Genomic DNA, 16,895 nt, shown 5'->3' on the forward strand with positions numbered 1-16,895 from the left:
AGCCTTTAATTCCGTCATTTTAACCATTCTTCTATACCTTGACCTTATATGCTGCTTAGTATGCTCTGTGCCTTTCTACCACACCCTGGTTACCACTACCCATACTGTTAACCTATAGTACTGTCTTGTCCAATTCTAACCTGTGAAATGAGCACTCCTCCATTTCCCCACTAGTTACTTTAAAGCCCTCTCTCCAGCACTAATAGTTGGTTTATCAGAATACAGGTTCTAGCATGTTCAACCCAAATGGAGCAGCTCTCTCTTTCCCCAGTGTCAAACTCATTTGTCCCACTCCAATCTTTGAGCCACAAATTCAATATTATGATAATTGACTTCAGGTAGTCATCCAGAGATTATTAGCTTTGCGACTCTGTTTTTTAATTTAGCCCCTAGCTGTTCATACTCCCTGAGCAATGTCATTGGTACCAACATGGGTGACACCAACTGAATCCTTGCGCACCCACTCAAAGTTCCTCTCCAGTCCGGACCAGATGCTCCTAATTCTGGCACTGGGTAAGCAACACAGCCTTCAAGACTACACTCACTGTTGCAGAGAACACTACCTAATCCCCTGAACAAAACTGTTCCCTAATACTATTACTAATCCTGTTCCCAATACTATTTATTCCTCTGACTTGAATGGCCGCATGTACTAACGTACTCTGGTCTGTTAAATTATCCTCCTTCATTCTTTGCTCTCGCCCACAAAGACTTCGAGAATCTTGTACTCTTTGGACAAGTGCAAGGGCTACGACTCCTCTAGTGCTGCCTTCTGGATCTTGAAATCTGCCTCACTCATTGTCTACCCTTTTCATCCCTGATCATGGGTCAAATGTGATGTACTTAACCTGTGACTGCATCCCTGATCAAAGTATCCAGATAACTTTCCCCCTCCCTGATGCATCGCTGTATCAAAAGCTCAGATTCCAGCTCATCAACTTTGAGCAGTAGAACATAGAACAGTACAGCATAGTCCAGGCCCTTTGGCCCTTGATGTTGTGCTGAGCTTTGTCCTAAACCAAGATCAAGCCATCCCACTCTCTATCATTCTGGTGTGTTCCATGACTCCACCAATCTTGCTGTCATCAGCAAATTTACTGACCCACCCTTCAGCCCCCTCTTCCAAGTCATTGATAAAAATCACAAACAGCAGAGGACCCAGCACTGACCCCTGTGATACACCACTGGCAGCTGGTCTCCAGTCTGAAAATTTTCCATCCACCACCACCCTCTGTCTTCTATGAGACAGCCAGTTACTTATCCAATTGGCCAAATTTCCCTCTATCCCACACCTCCTTATTTTCTTCATGAGTCTACCATGGGGAACCTGATCAAACACCTTACTAAACTCTATGTATATGACATCAACTGCCCTATCTTCATCTACACACTTAGTTACTTCCTCAAAGAATTCAATCAAATTTGTGAGGCAGGACTTACCCCTCACAAAACTGTGCTGACTGTCCCAGATTAAGCTGCATCTCTCCAAATGGTCAGAAATCCTATCCCTCAGGAATCCTTTCCATTAACTTACCGACCACCGAAGTAAGACTAACTGGCCTATAATTACCAGGGTCATTCCTATTTTCTTTCTTGAAGAGAGGAACAACATTCACCACTCTCCAGTCCTCTGGCACAATCCCTGTGGGCAGTGAGGATCCAAAGATCAAAGCTAAAGGCTCCGCAAAGGCCCTTACCTCCCAAAGTATCCTAGGATGTATCCCAGCTGGCCCAGGGGACTTACCGACCCTCAGGTTTTTCAAAATTGCTAATACATTTTCCCTCAGAACATCTACCTCCTCCATCCTATCAGCCTGTAACATGCACTCCTCCTCAGAAACATGACCCCTCTCCTTAGTGAACACTGAAGTAAAGTATTCATTCAACACTTCACCTATCTCTTCTGACTCCATGCACTACTATCCTTGACTGGCCCTAGCCTCACCCTGATCATTCTTTTATTTCTCTCGTAAGAGCAAAAAGCCTTGGGGTTCTCCTTTATTTCATCCACCAAGGACTTCTCATGCTCCCTCCTAGGTCTCCTAAGCCTTTTCTTAACTCATTCTTTGCTACCTTTTAACCCTCAGGCGACCCAACTGAACCTTGTTTTCTCATGCTTACATATGCTTCCTTTCTCCTCTTGACAAGACATTCAACCTCCTTTGTGAACCATGGTTCCCTCACTTGGCCATTTCCTCCCTGCCTGACAGGGACATACCTATCAAAGACATTTGTTCTTTGTTCAAGTATTTGTTCTTTGAACAAGCTCCACTTTTCATTTGTGCTTTTCCCTGACAGTTTCTGTTCCCATCTTATGCTCTCTAATTCTTCCCTAATTGCATCATAATTCCCCCTCCCTCAATAATAAACCTTGCCCTGCTGTATGGCCCTAACCCTCTCCATTGCAATAATCATAGAACTCTACAGTGCAGAAAGAGGCCCTTCGGCCCATTGAGTATGCACTGATCACAATCCCACCCAGGCCCTACCCCCATATCCCTACACATTTACCCGCTAATCCCTCTAACCTACGCATCTCAGGACTCTAAGGGGCAACTTTAGCATGGTCAATCAACCTAACCTGCACATCTTGGGACTGTGGGAGGAAACCAGAGCATCCAGAGGAAACCCACGTAAACACAAGGAGAATGTGCAAACTCTACACAGACAGTGACTCGAGCCAGGAATCGAACCCAGGTCCCTGGAGCTGTGAAGCAGCAGTGCTAACCACTGTGCTACCGTGCAGCCCATAATGAAGGACAATGAATTGTGGTCACTATCTCCAAAGTGCTCTCCACAAACAAATCTAACACTTGGCCCAGTTCATTACCCAGTACCAAGTCCAATGTGGCCCCACCTCTTGTCAGCTTATCCACATATTGCGCCAGGAAACTCTCCTGCACACACTGTACAAAAAGTGCCCCATCTGAACTATTCGATCCATAAAGGTTCCAATCAATATTTGGAAAGTTTAAGTCACCCATGATAACTACCCTGTGACCTCCACACCTATCCATAACCTGCTTTGCCATTTCCTCCTCCATATCTTTATTACTATTTGGGAGCCTATAGAAAACTCCGAACAATGTGGCCGATCCTTTTCTACTTCTAACTTCAGCTTATATTAGCTCAGTAGGCAAATGTTTCTCGAAAAACGTGGGTTTTCTCCAGGTGCTCCGGTTTCCTCCCACACCCCAAAAACGTGCTCTCAGGCTGCTGATTGGTGTTAACAAATTGTCCCTAAATTAGTCATCCCTCAATCTGGTTATGGTTCTTTTATTGTGGAGTCCAATAGGCGTAGACAAAGGTCATAGGTAGAAGAGGGCACTCACAATGGTAAAATGGCGGCACGGACTCGTTGGGCCGAAGGGCCTGTTTCCCGTGCTGAGTTAAACTATCCTTGATTAACAATGCTACTCCTCCACCTCTTTTACCGCCTTCCCTACTCTTACTGACACATCTATATCCTGGAACTGCCAACGAGCGTTCCTGTCTTTATTCTAACCATGTCTCCGTAATGGCCACAACATCATAGTCACAAGTACCAATCCCCGCTCCAAGTTCACCTACCTTATTCCTGGTGCTTCTTGCATTGAAGTAGATACACTTCAACCCACCATCCTGTCTGCCTGTACACTCCTGCGACCTTGGTACCTTCCTCAGTACCTCACGATCCTCAACACTGGCTTTTGGACTACATCTCATTTTCAAGTGCAAACTGTCCTATTTGTACAGGTCCCACCTTCCCCAGAATGTGCTCTGATTATCCATGTGAATGAAACCCTCTCTCCTACACCATCCCTGCAGCCACATATTAATCTGCACTCTCTCCCTGTTCCTCAACTCACTCGCACATGGCACTGGCAACAGACCAGAGATGACAACATGCTTTGTCCTAGCGCTCAGCTTCCATGTTAGCTCCCTAAATTCCTGTTTTAAATCCCCATCTCTTCTACCTATGTCATTGTACCGATGTGCACCTGCAAACAGAAGTCCAATGGTGACTGTGAAACCATTGTTGATTGTTGCAAAACCATTTGGTTCACTAAAATTCTTTAGGGAAAAAACCTGGTGTCCTTGCCTGGTCTGGCCTACATATGAGTTCAGTCCAAAGCAATATGGTTGACTCTTAAATGGCCTCTGAAATGGGGCTAACAAGCTACTCAGTCCAAGGGTAGTGATAGACAATGTGTGACCTAGCCAGCAATGGCCACATCTCATGAATGAATAGAAAAAAATTTAGCAGTTTACTGGTGCTCTGACACCACCCTTGTATCTCAGGAGGTTTGGAAGATTATGGATAATGCCTCCATAATTTCTAATCTTACTTTCCTCAACACCTGATCAGGTTCTTATCAGGTTTCAAATACAGCCAGGTGATTGTAGTGATTATCAAATTTATCCCAGGGTTTAAACTACCTCCTCTTTCACAATAACTTTGGCAGCATCTTTTTCCTTGGTAAAGATGTGTAGAATTTTTTGGCACCTCGGCCATGCCCACTGCTTTAATGTATAAATCTCCTTTTTGGTCCCAAATTGGCCCACTCTTCCTTTTCCTGCCATTTATTGTTTGTAGAAGGATTTTAGATTCACTTCTGTGTCAGCTGTTCGTTTCTTCTCATACCTCTCTTTCCTTCTACTGTTGCTTTTTCTCATTCCTCACCCACCCCTTTGAAATTGTTATATCCAGCCTCGTTCTCACTTGTTTCAACAACCTGACATCTGTCATACAAAACCATTTTTCGACTTTATCTTACTACTCTCTTTCTCTGCTTGTCCAGCTTTTCCTCTCATGGGAATGTACCTGACCGTACTGGATACTAAGAAGTGGGTTATAATAGGGAAAGAGAGGATAATATATGCTTAAAAGCTCAAGGCAGGATCAGAATAATTAATTAAAACTTTTGTGTAGATATTTAATAAAGAACAGGATGTCGACAAATATTGGTAGAAGTGGAGATGGTAGAGATAATGTATGGGGTGAAACTGATTGGCATGATGTACAGGAAAGGTTTCTGTAACGTTTTGGATAAGGTTTCTGGTCCTAATGGCTTGGATCCAGATTGCTAAGGCAAAATGGGTGAGGAGATAGCCCAAGGACTTGCCAAAATCTTCCAATCAACCCAAGGCATAAAAGATTAGCCTGTGGAAAATATGGCAAGAAAAGCTGCCAAGACAATCTGAGAAACTGCAGGCAAGTCTGTATAAGCACAGTGATGTGCAAGGTTTGAGAAAAAATAATCAGAGAAAAAAATCAACAGGCACTTGAAGAGAAACAAAAACAGAAAATGCTGCAAACACACAGCAGCCCGGAAACATTGGTGAAAAGAGAAATTGAGTTGATGTTTTGAGTCCATATACTTCTTCAGAGCTGGGACAGATTGCACTGAAGATGTGTAGGGCACAATATAGAGTTAATTGCCGTGTGAAGGGCTAGAGAAGGTGCTGATACTGACATAAAGGTAAGATGGTAGAACGCATTAATGGGAGAACATAGGTCAGTGATCAGACACTTGGAAACAGTTCACCATCAAGAAAAGCCAGCACAAATGTGTGGCAGCAGATCATGTTTGCATGTCTTGCAAATCTTCTCTGTAACCTTCTAACGTCTCTAGCTTTTTTTTAAATTTTCAACCGGATACCGGAAGTGGTCATAGGGAGGCCTGGGAAGTAGTTTTTTTTTCCCTCTGGACCCCCATAAATTGGAAAGGTGAAGAAACCCGATACTCTACGCATGGAGAGTATCCCATCCTCTAACCTGAAAAAAAGAGAGTGACTTGGAGTGAGAGCAGGTAAGTTTAAGTTTATTTTTGTTTCTTGGTAAGGGAAGTAATAGGGATGGCAGTGCAGGCAGTGCCATGTTCCTCCTGTGGGATGTTTGAGGTGAGAGACACTGGTAGCGTCCCAGCTGATTACACCTGCAGGAGGTGCATCCATTTGCAGCTCCTTGAGGACTGTGTTAGGGACCTGTAGCTGGAACTGGAGGAACTAAGAATTATTCGGGAAGCAGAGGCAGCTATCGACAAAAGTTACAGGGAGATATTTACTCCTAAAAGTGATGCGTGGGTGACTGCTAGAAGGGGTAAGAAGCAGTCAGAGCAGTGATCCCCTGAGGCTGTTCCTCTCCAAAATAAATACTCTGTTTTGGATGGTGCTGGGGAGGAAGACTCAGCCGGGGTAAGCCATAGAGTACAGGTCTCAGGGGTAGAGCCTGTCCTTGATGCCCAGGTGGGAAGGGGGAAGAAAAGAACAGGATTAGTGGTTGGGGATTCCATAGTTAAGGGGATAGATAGGAGAGTTTGTGGGAACGAGCGAGACTCGTGGTTGGTATGTTGCCTCCCAGGTGCCAGGGTCCATGACATCTCTGATCGAGTGTTTGAGATCCTTAAGAGGGAGGGGAACCAGCCCCAAGTTGTGGTTCATGTAAGCACCCATGACATAGGTAGGAAAAGAGACGGGGATACAAAACAGAAATTCAGAGAGTTAGGGTGGAAGCTTAGGGCTAAAACAAGCAGAGTGGTTATCTCTGGTTTGTTACCTGTGCCACGGGATAGCATGGAGAAGAATAGAGAGAGAACATTTGAACTCACGGCTAAAGGGATGGTGCAGGAGGGGTGGGTTCAGATACTTGGACAATTGGGGCTCATTCTGGGGTAGGTGGGACCTCTACAAGAGAGATGGTCTGCACCTGAACCAGAAAAGAACTAATGTCTTGGGGGGAAAATTTGCCAATGCTATTCAGGGGGGGTTAAACTGATTCAGAGGGGGGATGGGAAGCTGAACTGTAGCTCTAATGTACAGGAGGATGAGAATAGGGAGGTCATGGATAAGGTTTCTAGGTCACAGCAGTGTATTGACAGGCGGGAGGGTGGTTTGAAGTGTGTATACTTTAATGCGAGGAGCATACACAATAAGGTGGACGAACTTGCAGCCTGGATTGGTGCCTGGGACTTCGATGTTGTGGCCATTTCAGAGACATGGATAGAGCAGGGACAGGAATGGTTGTTGCAGGTTCCGGGGTTCAGATGTTTCAGTCAGAGCAGAGAAGGTGGTAGAAGAGGGGGAGGCGTGGCATTGTTAGTCAAGGACAGTATTACGGTGGCAGAAAGGACGTTTGTTGTGGACCTGTCTATTGAGGTAGTATGGGCTGAGATTAGAAACAGGAAAGGAGAGATCACACTGTTGGGAGTTTTTTTATAGGTCTCCAAAAAGTTCCAGAGATGTAGAGGAAAGGATTGCAAAGATGATCCTGGATAGGTGTGAAAGTAACAGGGTAGTTGTTATGGGGGACTTTAACTTTACAAATATCAATTGGAAAAGCTATAGTTCAAGCACATTCGAGGGGTCAGTTTTTGTCCAATGTGTGCAGGAAGGTTTCCTGACACAGTATGTAGATAGGCCAACAAGAGGTGAGGCTACATTGGATTTGGTACTGGGTAATGAACCAGACCAGGTGTTAGACTTGAAGGTAGGTGAGCACTTTGGTGATAGTGACCACAATCCGCTTCCGTTTACCTTAGTGATGGAAAGGGATAAGCATATACCGAAGGGCAGAAGTTATAGCTGGGGAAAAGGTAATTATGAGGCGATTAGGCATGATTTAGGATACATAGGGTGGAGTAGGAAATTGCAGGGGCTGGGAACATCTGAAATGTGGAGCTTATTCAAGGAGCAGCTACTGCGAGTCCTTGATAAATATGTACCTGTCAGGCAGGGAGGAAGTGGTCGAGCGAGGGAAACGTGGTGTACTGAGGAAGTTGAATCTCTGGTGAAGAGGAAGAAGGAGGTTTATGTAAAGATGAAACGTGAAGGCTCAGTTAGGGACTGGAGAGTTATAAATTAGCCAGGAAGGAGCTAAAGAGAGAGTTAAGAAGAGCTAGAAGAGGACATGAGAAGACTTTGGCAGATAGGATCAAGGAAAATCCTAAGGCTTTCTACAGGTATGTCAAGAATAAAAGATTGGTTAGGGCAAGATTAGGGCCAGTCAGAGACAGCAGTGGGAAGTTGTGCCTGGAGCCTGAAGAGATAGGAGAGGCACTGAATGAGTATTTTTCGTCAGTATTCACGCAGGAAAAAGTCAGTGTAGTCAAGGAGAATACTGCGATACCAGGTAGTAGACTAGACGGGATTGAGGTACATAAGGAGGAGGTGTTGGCAATTCTTGAGAGTATGAAAATAGATAAGTCCCCTGGGCTGGCTGGGATTTACGCTAGGATTCTCTGGGAGGCTAGGGAGGAGATTGCAGAGCCTTTGGCTTTGATCTTCATGTCGTCATTGGCTTCAGGTATAGTGCCGGAAGACTGGAGAATAGCAAACGTTGTCCTCTTGTTCAAGAAGGGGAGTAGAGATCATCCTGGGAATTATAGACCAGTGAGCCTTACTTCTGTTGTGGGCAAAGTTTTGGAAAGAATTATAAGAGGATTTATAATCATCTCGAGGGAAATAAATTGATTAGGGATAGTCAACATGGTTTTGTGAAGGGTAGGTCATGCCTCACAAACCTTATCGAGTTTTTTGAAAAGGTGACCAAAGAGGTAGATAAGGGTAAGGCAGTTGACGTGGTGTATATGGATTTTAGCAAAGCATTTGATAAGGTTCCCCATGGTAGGCTATTGCAGAAAATGCAGATGCATGGGATTGAGGGTCATTTAGCAGTTTGGATCAGGAATTGGCTAGCTGATAGAAGGCAGAGGGTGGTGGTTGATGGGAAATATTCAATCTGGAGTTCAGTTACAAATGGTGTACCTCAAGGATCTGTTTTGGGGCCACTGCTGTTTGTCATTTTTATAAATGACCTAGTTGAGGGTATAGAAGGATGGGTTAGTAAATTTGCTGATGACACCAAAGTTGGAGGAGTTGTAGACAGCGAGGATGGATGTTACAGTTTGCAGAGGGACATAGATAAGCTGCAGAGCTGGGCCGAGAGGTGGCAGATGGAGTTTAATACGGAAAAGTGTGAGGTGGTTCACTTTGGTAAGAATAACAGGAGTACAGAATATAGGGCTAATGGAAGGACTCTTAGTAGTGTTGACGAGCAGAGAGATCTCACGGTACATGTGCATAGCTGCCTGAAAGTTGGCACCCAGGTTGATAAGGTTGTTAAGAAGGCGTACGGTGTGTTAGCTTTTATTGGTAGAGGGATTGAATTTCGGAGCCGTGAGGTCATGTTACAACTGTACAAAACTCTGGTGCGGCCGCGCTTGGAGTATTGCGTACAGTTCTGGTCGCTGCATTATAAGAAAGATGTGGAGGCATTGGAAAGGGTGCAGAGGAGGTTTACCAGGATGTTGCCTGGTATGGTGGGAAGGTCTTATGAGGAAAGGCTGAGGGACTTGAGGTTATTTTCATTGGAGAGAAGAAGGTTACGGGGTGACCTGATTGAGGCATACAAGATGATCAAAGGATTGGATAGGGTGGACAGTGAGAGCCTTTTACCTCAGATGGTGATGGCCAACACGAGGGGACATAGCTCTAAATTAAGGGGTGGTAATTATAGGACGGATGTCAGAGGTAGGTTCTTTACTCAGAGGGTAGTAAGGTCGTGGAACGCCCTGCCTGCAGCAGTTGTGGACTCGCCAACTTTAAGGGCGTTCAAATGGTCAGTGGATAGGCATATGGATAACATCGGAATAGTTTAGGTTAGAGGGTCATTAGATTGGTTCCACTGGTCGGTGCAACATCGAGGGCTGAAGGGCCTGTACTGCGCTGTAATGTTCTATGTTCTATGTTCCATAGCCTCTGTATAGTCTTTATAGTCTGTATAGTCTTCCATAGTCTTTCTATAACATAACTAGAACTGTAAGCAATGCCCTCAGTGTGATTTAGCCATGGTTCTACACAGACTTACCATAACTTTCCCATTTTTCAATTCTATCCCTCTGAAAATAAAGCCGAGTGCTCGGTTTGCTTCTATATGGCCTTGCAAACTTGTACCATAACTAAGTGATTGTTCTTGGACTTTTCTATTCTTCCTACCAAATGCACTACTTCACAATTATTTATGTTGAATATCATTTGATAATTATTTGCCCATTCTGCAAGTCTATTATCGGAAGCCTTTAATTTCTTGCAGTCCTCCTCAGTATTGACAAGCCCTCCTGATTTGGTGCCAACCGCAAATTTTGAAATTGTGTTTTGATTCCAAATCATTAATGTAAATTGTGAACAGCCATGGTCCCAGCACTGATCCTTGCAGAATATCACTTCCCACCTTTGTCACTCTGAATAAATATCCTTTACTCCCACTCTCTGCTTTTTGTCTTGAAGCCAGCGAGCAATCCATTTTGCCACTTTTCCCTGACTTTACACTCTCTAACCTTATCCAATAGTCTACTGTAGGCACCTTATCAAAATCATTTTGAAAATACAGATGAATTAGATCTACTAAATTCCCACTGACAGGTTTCTTTGTTACATCCTCTGAAAATTCAATAAGGTTGGGCCAGTAATACTTTCCCTTTTGACTGACTTTAATGACCACTTCATTTCTGTCAGTGGGTGGGTTAATATCGATATCTTTATTTAAAAAGTCTGTCTTGCTCATTATACATGTGTCAACTGTGTTTAACTGAATTCTGTAGCTCTGACTTAACCACACCAATGCCACTAAATAATTTTATTGCCTTTTTGTCTTCAAGCTTTTGAGTATCTACCATTAAGCATGCTGTTGATTGTACAGAAATGGAGTGTATTTCCACATGCACTTAAGGTTTTATAAATAGATATGCCGACTTTATGGGCAATTTGTAGTATCTGATCATTGAAAATCAATGTCATTCAGTGTTGTAAATTGGATATACAAGTTACTATATCATGTCAAATAGTGTTTTGAGGAAGCATCCAATGCAGTGCTGCAAGTCGCCCATCACTTAACCACACTATTTAAAATGGAACAGCTAAACAAGTCACCAAGAATTTAATGAAAGACTGCAAAGAAACACAAAATTTCTTTTTAAATCCATGTGGATGCAAAATAGAACATAGAACATAGAACACTACAGCGCAGAACAGGCCCTTCGGCCCACGATGTTGCACCGACCAGTTAAAAAACAATGACCCACTAACCTAAACCAATCCCTTTTCGTCCATAAATCTATCCACGGATCTCTTAAACGCCCCCAAACTAGGCGCATTTACAACCGCAGCAGGCAGGGCATTCCAATCCCTCACCACCATCTGGGTAAACAGCCTACCCCTGACATCCGTCCTATAACTACCCCCCCTTAATTTAAAGCCATGCCCCCTCGTGCTAGCTTTCTCCATCAAGTTTTTGCCCCTGCTAAATTTTGCTTTAAGAACATTTGACATTTTGCAATTGATTTCCTTTGGCACAGGGAAGCCTATGTTTTTGGGCAGTAACCTGCACATTGCCCACAAGGAATTCATCATGTTGGTTGGTTTTCCAAGCCTGATGCTTAGAAATGCATTCTTTATCACCCCATCATAGCACAAAACTGTTTTATTATTCTATTGTTACCGAGTGCAGAATTCAACATCCTACTTGATTTTCACAAAACTAAACACTGTTGGTATGACAAGACTATACTTAGCAGCACCCTGCAAATAAAATTCTAGCCCATGATTTTCTGTCACTGAGGTATCTTACATTTAGACTATCCAGACTCCGAGAACTGGAAAAGGGGCTTTTAAAATTATAGGGCAAAAAGAAGCCATTTGGCCCATTGAGCCTGTACTGACAACAATCCCCCTGGACCCTATCCCCATAACCCCATGTATTTACCCTGCTAGTCCCCCTGACACTAAGAGACACTAGCATGGCCAATCCACCTAACCCGTGCCTTTGGAGTGTGGGAGAAAACCAGAGCACCTGGAGGAAACCCATGTAGCCATGGGGAGAATGAGCTAACTCTGCACAGACTGGAACTGAACCTGGGTCCCTGGTGTTGTAAGGCACGGTGTTAATCAATGTGCCACAGATGTTTTTTTCTTAACTTAGTTTGGAACAATGGGAAATGTGGCAACACTCATGCTTACAATGCTCAAGTTGGCTCCATTGTAAATCCATGATAAAATTGTGTAATCAAATCTGGAATAATAGGAAGTCTGCACTCAGCAGTGTTGCATCAGGACTCTCCTGCTCTTTGAACTAAACCCTACTGTCTACTTCTTGCGGTTACACAAATTGCTTCCAACCTAAGGGATGTGTCCCAGGTGCCACACTTTGATATTCATTGTACTTTTGTAAAAATTATATATTAATTTGAACTGATTGAAAATCAAAACTGTTGAGCTCCCAAAGTTCAAATTCCTTTGACGCTGTACTATTAAACTAAGTTTGTGGCAAATTCCTTTCAATGCTATTTTTAAGCAATTGTTAGCTCATTTAGGAACACACAAAGGATTCTTACACGAAAGCTTTAGGCAGTAGCTGTCACAGGAAATTAAATCTCCAGTAGCTATCCAAAATCAGAGAGATTAAAGCCCAATTCAAATATACCCCTGCTGTATAAGGGTCCTCCAAAAGGGAAGTGCGATGGTTTATATAAGAAAGAAGCAACCTGCATATAAAAATAAATTATTTTCAGTTAAATACTTTTTTCAGAAAAAGTAGGCTGGATTTTGTGGTGCAGGGGAGAATCCCTCGACCTGTAAAAATAACATCCACGACCCAATTTTGGTATGACAACCCCATTTGCAAATTTCAGGAGTGTCTGTTAAGAATACGGGTTGGTTCAGGTGAAAAGAACTGCCTGAGATGTTGTTGACCATAGACTGCAAGAGGAAGTATTTTTAAAAGGTTCTCCTCATGCTTCCCCCCCACCTTGCCATACTAACATAGACCCCCCCAAAACAATTCCTCTGGCCCCTCATATCACCAAGCCAAGGTATGCCTCTCCAGTAACCCCAATGGTCCCTTATGCTGCTCATTCCAAGATATCTCCCCAAAACAACTCCCTTGCTCACATGCTCTAATAGGTTTGCCTCCCCAAACAATCTCCACAGCCCTCCTATGCCACCTGCCAAGGTATACCGGCCAGAGAAACCTCACAGAATAATAGAATAATAGGGTCCCTACAGTGCAGAAGGTAATCATTTCACCCATCGAGTCTGCACCGACTCTCTTCTCCAGGCCCTATCCCTGTGACCCCATGTATTTACCCTGCTAATCCCCCTAACCTAAACATCTTGAGACTGTGGGTGGAAACTGGAGCACTCAGAGAAAACCCATGCAGACACAGGGAGAATGTGCAATCTCCACAATGACAGTCATCCAAGGCCAGAATTGAATTCAGGTCCCTCCGCTGAGAGGTAGCAATGCTAACCACTGTGCCACTGTGCCCACTGCATCCCATGCTACAGAATGCTCCCAAAAAACCCTATGGTCCCTCATACTAAGTAACGCAGCTCAAACCTATATGGTATTCATCCACTATATACTGCAGAGAATCAATAAAGCCTGTAGTCACAGCAAGATGTGCAAAATGCCTTTAAAAACAATTATTCATGATATTTTTGCACTTACTGAAAAGTGTCAATCAGATGCTTTGAACTATCAACAATAGAAAATAGAAGCATTAGAAATCTCTTTCCATGGGGTAAATAAACACTGTACAGTTGATCAGAGAGCCAGAGCTATCAATCATACAATGCGTTTCCAAGGGCTGAGGTATATCCACAGGCTAATAGATTTCAGGACTTTAAGCCAAGAATACCTTACATAGCTTGGTATCCATTAGAGTGCTAAAACATCTGACCCCCAGAGAAAATTTGCTTGATTGACAGGTCAGGTCTGGCTCTGATCAATGCAGTCAATTGTACAACGTTTATTTAAATAAGATAAAGTGGTTTAGTGTTTACAGTTTCAGCTACTGGCACTTTCAAGAGTCTGGTTGATTTGACATTTTAATTGGCCTGTGCTAAAAGGAATTTATCTGAGAAAATGGAAAGTTATCAACAAATGACTTTTCTTAAAAGCCTTTTGAAAAGAAATCTTCCTGTGATATGGGGCTCATTACTTCTATTTAGGACATAGTAAGTGGAATTGGAGGTGCTGCATTTTGGCAGGGAGCAAGTGGGTCCATAGAGGTGGGGGTGGTGGCATGTCCTGACGTGGGTTGGGGGGGAGGCGGGGGGTAGATCAGAAGCAGCCAGAGGGAATGAATAGAGGGCATAATATGGCATGGATTGAGCACAGGGAGTTTGTGGATGGAGAAGAAGTTTGAAGAGTCCAGGCCGGAGGGCCTTCCTATTTGTATTATTACAGTGACAAAGTCCCACAAAACTGAGGAGGATATTTTAAACAGCCTGTCCTAGCACCCAGCGGACCCTGTCGTACATCCAAATATTTTTTCCAGCTGGCTGGCCTGACTGCAGCTCGTATCCACCAACACCCCCACAATAAAAACCCACCCTTGTGGGAAAATATTGCTGACTCCCACTACCGCTTTGAGGATGAAAATTCAGCCCCTATTCTCTCAAGCAACTCTGCGGGAATTGTTCAAACAAATTTTGGAAAGGTTTGGCAGCTATCCCATAGAATGACACTTAAACTATGGAAACTGATGTGACCATGCATCCTGATCATAAAGATTCCTTTCTCTAGGTCTTTCCAGATGGCCTCATCCAATTTAGAACAAAGAAAATTACAGCACAGGATAGGCCCTTCGGCCCTCCTAGTCTGCACCAACCACGTTGCCCAACTGAAGTAAAACCCCCTACCCTTCTGGGAACCATATCCCTCTATTCCCATCCTATTCATGTATTTGTCAAGGCGCCTTTTAAATGTCACTACCGTATCTGCTTCCACTGCCTCCCCTAGCAATGAGTTCCAGGCACCCACCACCCTCTGTGTACATCTCCTTTAAACCTTGCCCCTCCAACCTTAACCCTGTGCTCTCTAGTAATTGACTCTTCTACCCTGGGAAAAAGCTTCTGACTATCCACTCTGTCCATGCTCTTCATAATCTTGTAGACTTCTAATTGGGCCCCCTTCAACCTCCATCATTTCAGTGAGAACAAACGAACCTCTCTTCATAGCTATTAACCTCCATATCAGGCAATATCCTGGTAAATCGTTTCTGTGGGTGGAAACTGGAGCACTCAGAGGAAACCTAGAGCCTCCACATCCTTCTGGTAGTGCGGCAATCAGAACTGAACACTATATTCCAAGTGTGGCCGAACAAAGGTTCTACAAAACTTCAACATGACTTGCCAATTTTTAAACTCAATGCCCCAGCCGATGAAGGCAAGCATGTCGTATGCCTTCTTGACTACTTTCTCTGCCTGCATTGTCACTTTCAGTGACCTTGTACCCATGCACCCAGATCCATCGTCTATCAATACTCTTAAGGTTCTATCATTTACTGTACACTTCCTATCTTTATTGGGCCTTCCAAAATGCATTTACCTCACATATGTCTGGAGTAAACTCCATTTGCTATCTCTTCACCCAAGTCTTCAACCGATCAATATCCTGCTGTAATTTCGTGTGAATCACAGAAAAAAAGGGAAGGAAGGAGAAGTGAGCAAAACCAAGCAACGGTCTAGATTTCCTACCTTGTTCAGGCTGCGAGCTGCACTGTCTTTTCCACCTGGTGTGAGGTTCCGAAGTTGCACATTTAACAAATCCACCAGCTGTTCCATGAGCTTTACAGAGAACAATATATCACCAGCATGAATCATACTTTTTGTCTGTTCTGCAAGTTCTCGAGCAATATTGGCAGCAGTCTCACCAGATCGAACCTGTAATTTAAAAAAATGCCAATTTAAAGAAGTATATTTTATTGAAATAGGCTTCATTGCTCAATGTATTTTCAATCATCATAGAACATAGAACATTACAGCGCAGAACAGGCCCTTCAGCCCACGATGTTGCGCCGACCAATTAAAAAGCAATGACCCTCTAACCTAAACCAATCCCTTTCCATCCATAAACCTATCCACGGATCTCTTAAACGCCCCCAAACTAGGCGCATTTACAACTGCAGCAGGCAGGGCATTCCAATCCCTCACCACTCTCATCGTCTGGTAAGGCAAATGACTCCATCATGGGATTAAGGAATAGTCCTTTTAAAAGGCACTTGTGCTTTGTGCTTAATACTCATTATACCGGTGAATGCCATTGTTTTCAAACATCTTCTGTGGTCCTCTCGGGTGAGGATTTCCAGCAATGAGAGAGGTCACATGTGTGGATGCAATCTGAACTCCACAAACTAACTAAATGGAAAACTGTGTTGATATTGCTTGATTTTGAATGGGAAATTAATAATCCATCATGCTTAGACTTGCCAATTTACATATAAGCATTTTTTAAAATCACTTTTTAATATATGAGCAAACAACTACAAAATTCATACCCCAAACTCTGAAAAGTGCAGTAGAATTCCACCTGGCAGTATAGAATAGCACCCTACGTTGAGCAGAAATATTCACCAGAAACCCCTGACCTCGGCCACATCTGGGATTCTCCAGTACCGCTGCAGTGAATGGAGTTTTGGCTGAGTGCCAAATTCTCCATTCTTGCTGGCAGGAGGGCAGTGCAAACAAGATTAGAGAATTCCGCCCATTATTTGAGGAATGGCAGCTGAAGGCTGTGACTGGGATTTTCCAGCCCTTCCCACTGGTGGAATCTTCTGGTCCTGCTGAAGGCAATCTGCTGTGGCAGATTCCTTGGTGGTGCAGCCAATGAGTAATGCAAATGGCCATTGATTTTGGCAGGACCAAAAGGTTCTGTTGGTGGCCAATGGAGAGCCACCTCTATTGCTGGAAAACCCGCTGCAGATGGGCTGGAAAATCCTGGTCTGTATTTTTAATTAGATAGCAATCTACTGGAAGGATAATTAGGAAAGGACTGACAAAGTCATAACGGCCTTTTTGTCTAGCCTTCCCATTACAAATTGTGTTAAAATTAAAGAGAATATTAAACCTTGTTAGAA

The 16,895-nt window shown here is 43.6% G+C and overlaps 1 protein-coding gene across 3 annotated transcripts in view; it reads right to left on the reverse strand.

The window, feature by feature from the left end:
• The window catches only part of LOC145342927 (adhesion G protein-coupled receptor L3-like), a 937,845-nt gene that overhangs the window by 173,616 nt on the left and 747,334 nt on the right, over positions 1 to 16,895 (reverse strand). For all 3 annotated transcript variants that reach the window (XM_080188553.1, XM_080188552.1, XM_080188551.1), the window contains exon 9: positions 15,517 to 15,702. In XM_080188553.1, the coding sequence (XP_080044679.1) occupies positions 15,517 to 15,702 (186 nt within the window). The remainder of the gene's footprint in view (positions 1 to 15,516; positions 15,703 to 16,895) is intronic.

This window comes from Carcharhinus amblyrhynchos, chromosome 5 (genome assembly GCF_965287045.1).
Source record: "Carcharhinus amblyrhynchos chromosome 5, sCarAmb.v2.hapA, whole genome shotgun sequence".
Classification (NCBI taxonomy): domain Eukaryota; kingdom Metazoa; phylum Chordata; class Chondrichthyes; order Carcharhiniformes; family Carcharhinidae; genus Carcharhinus; species Carcharhinus amblyrhynchos.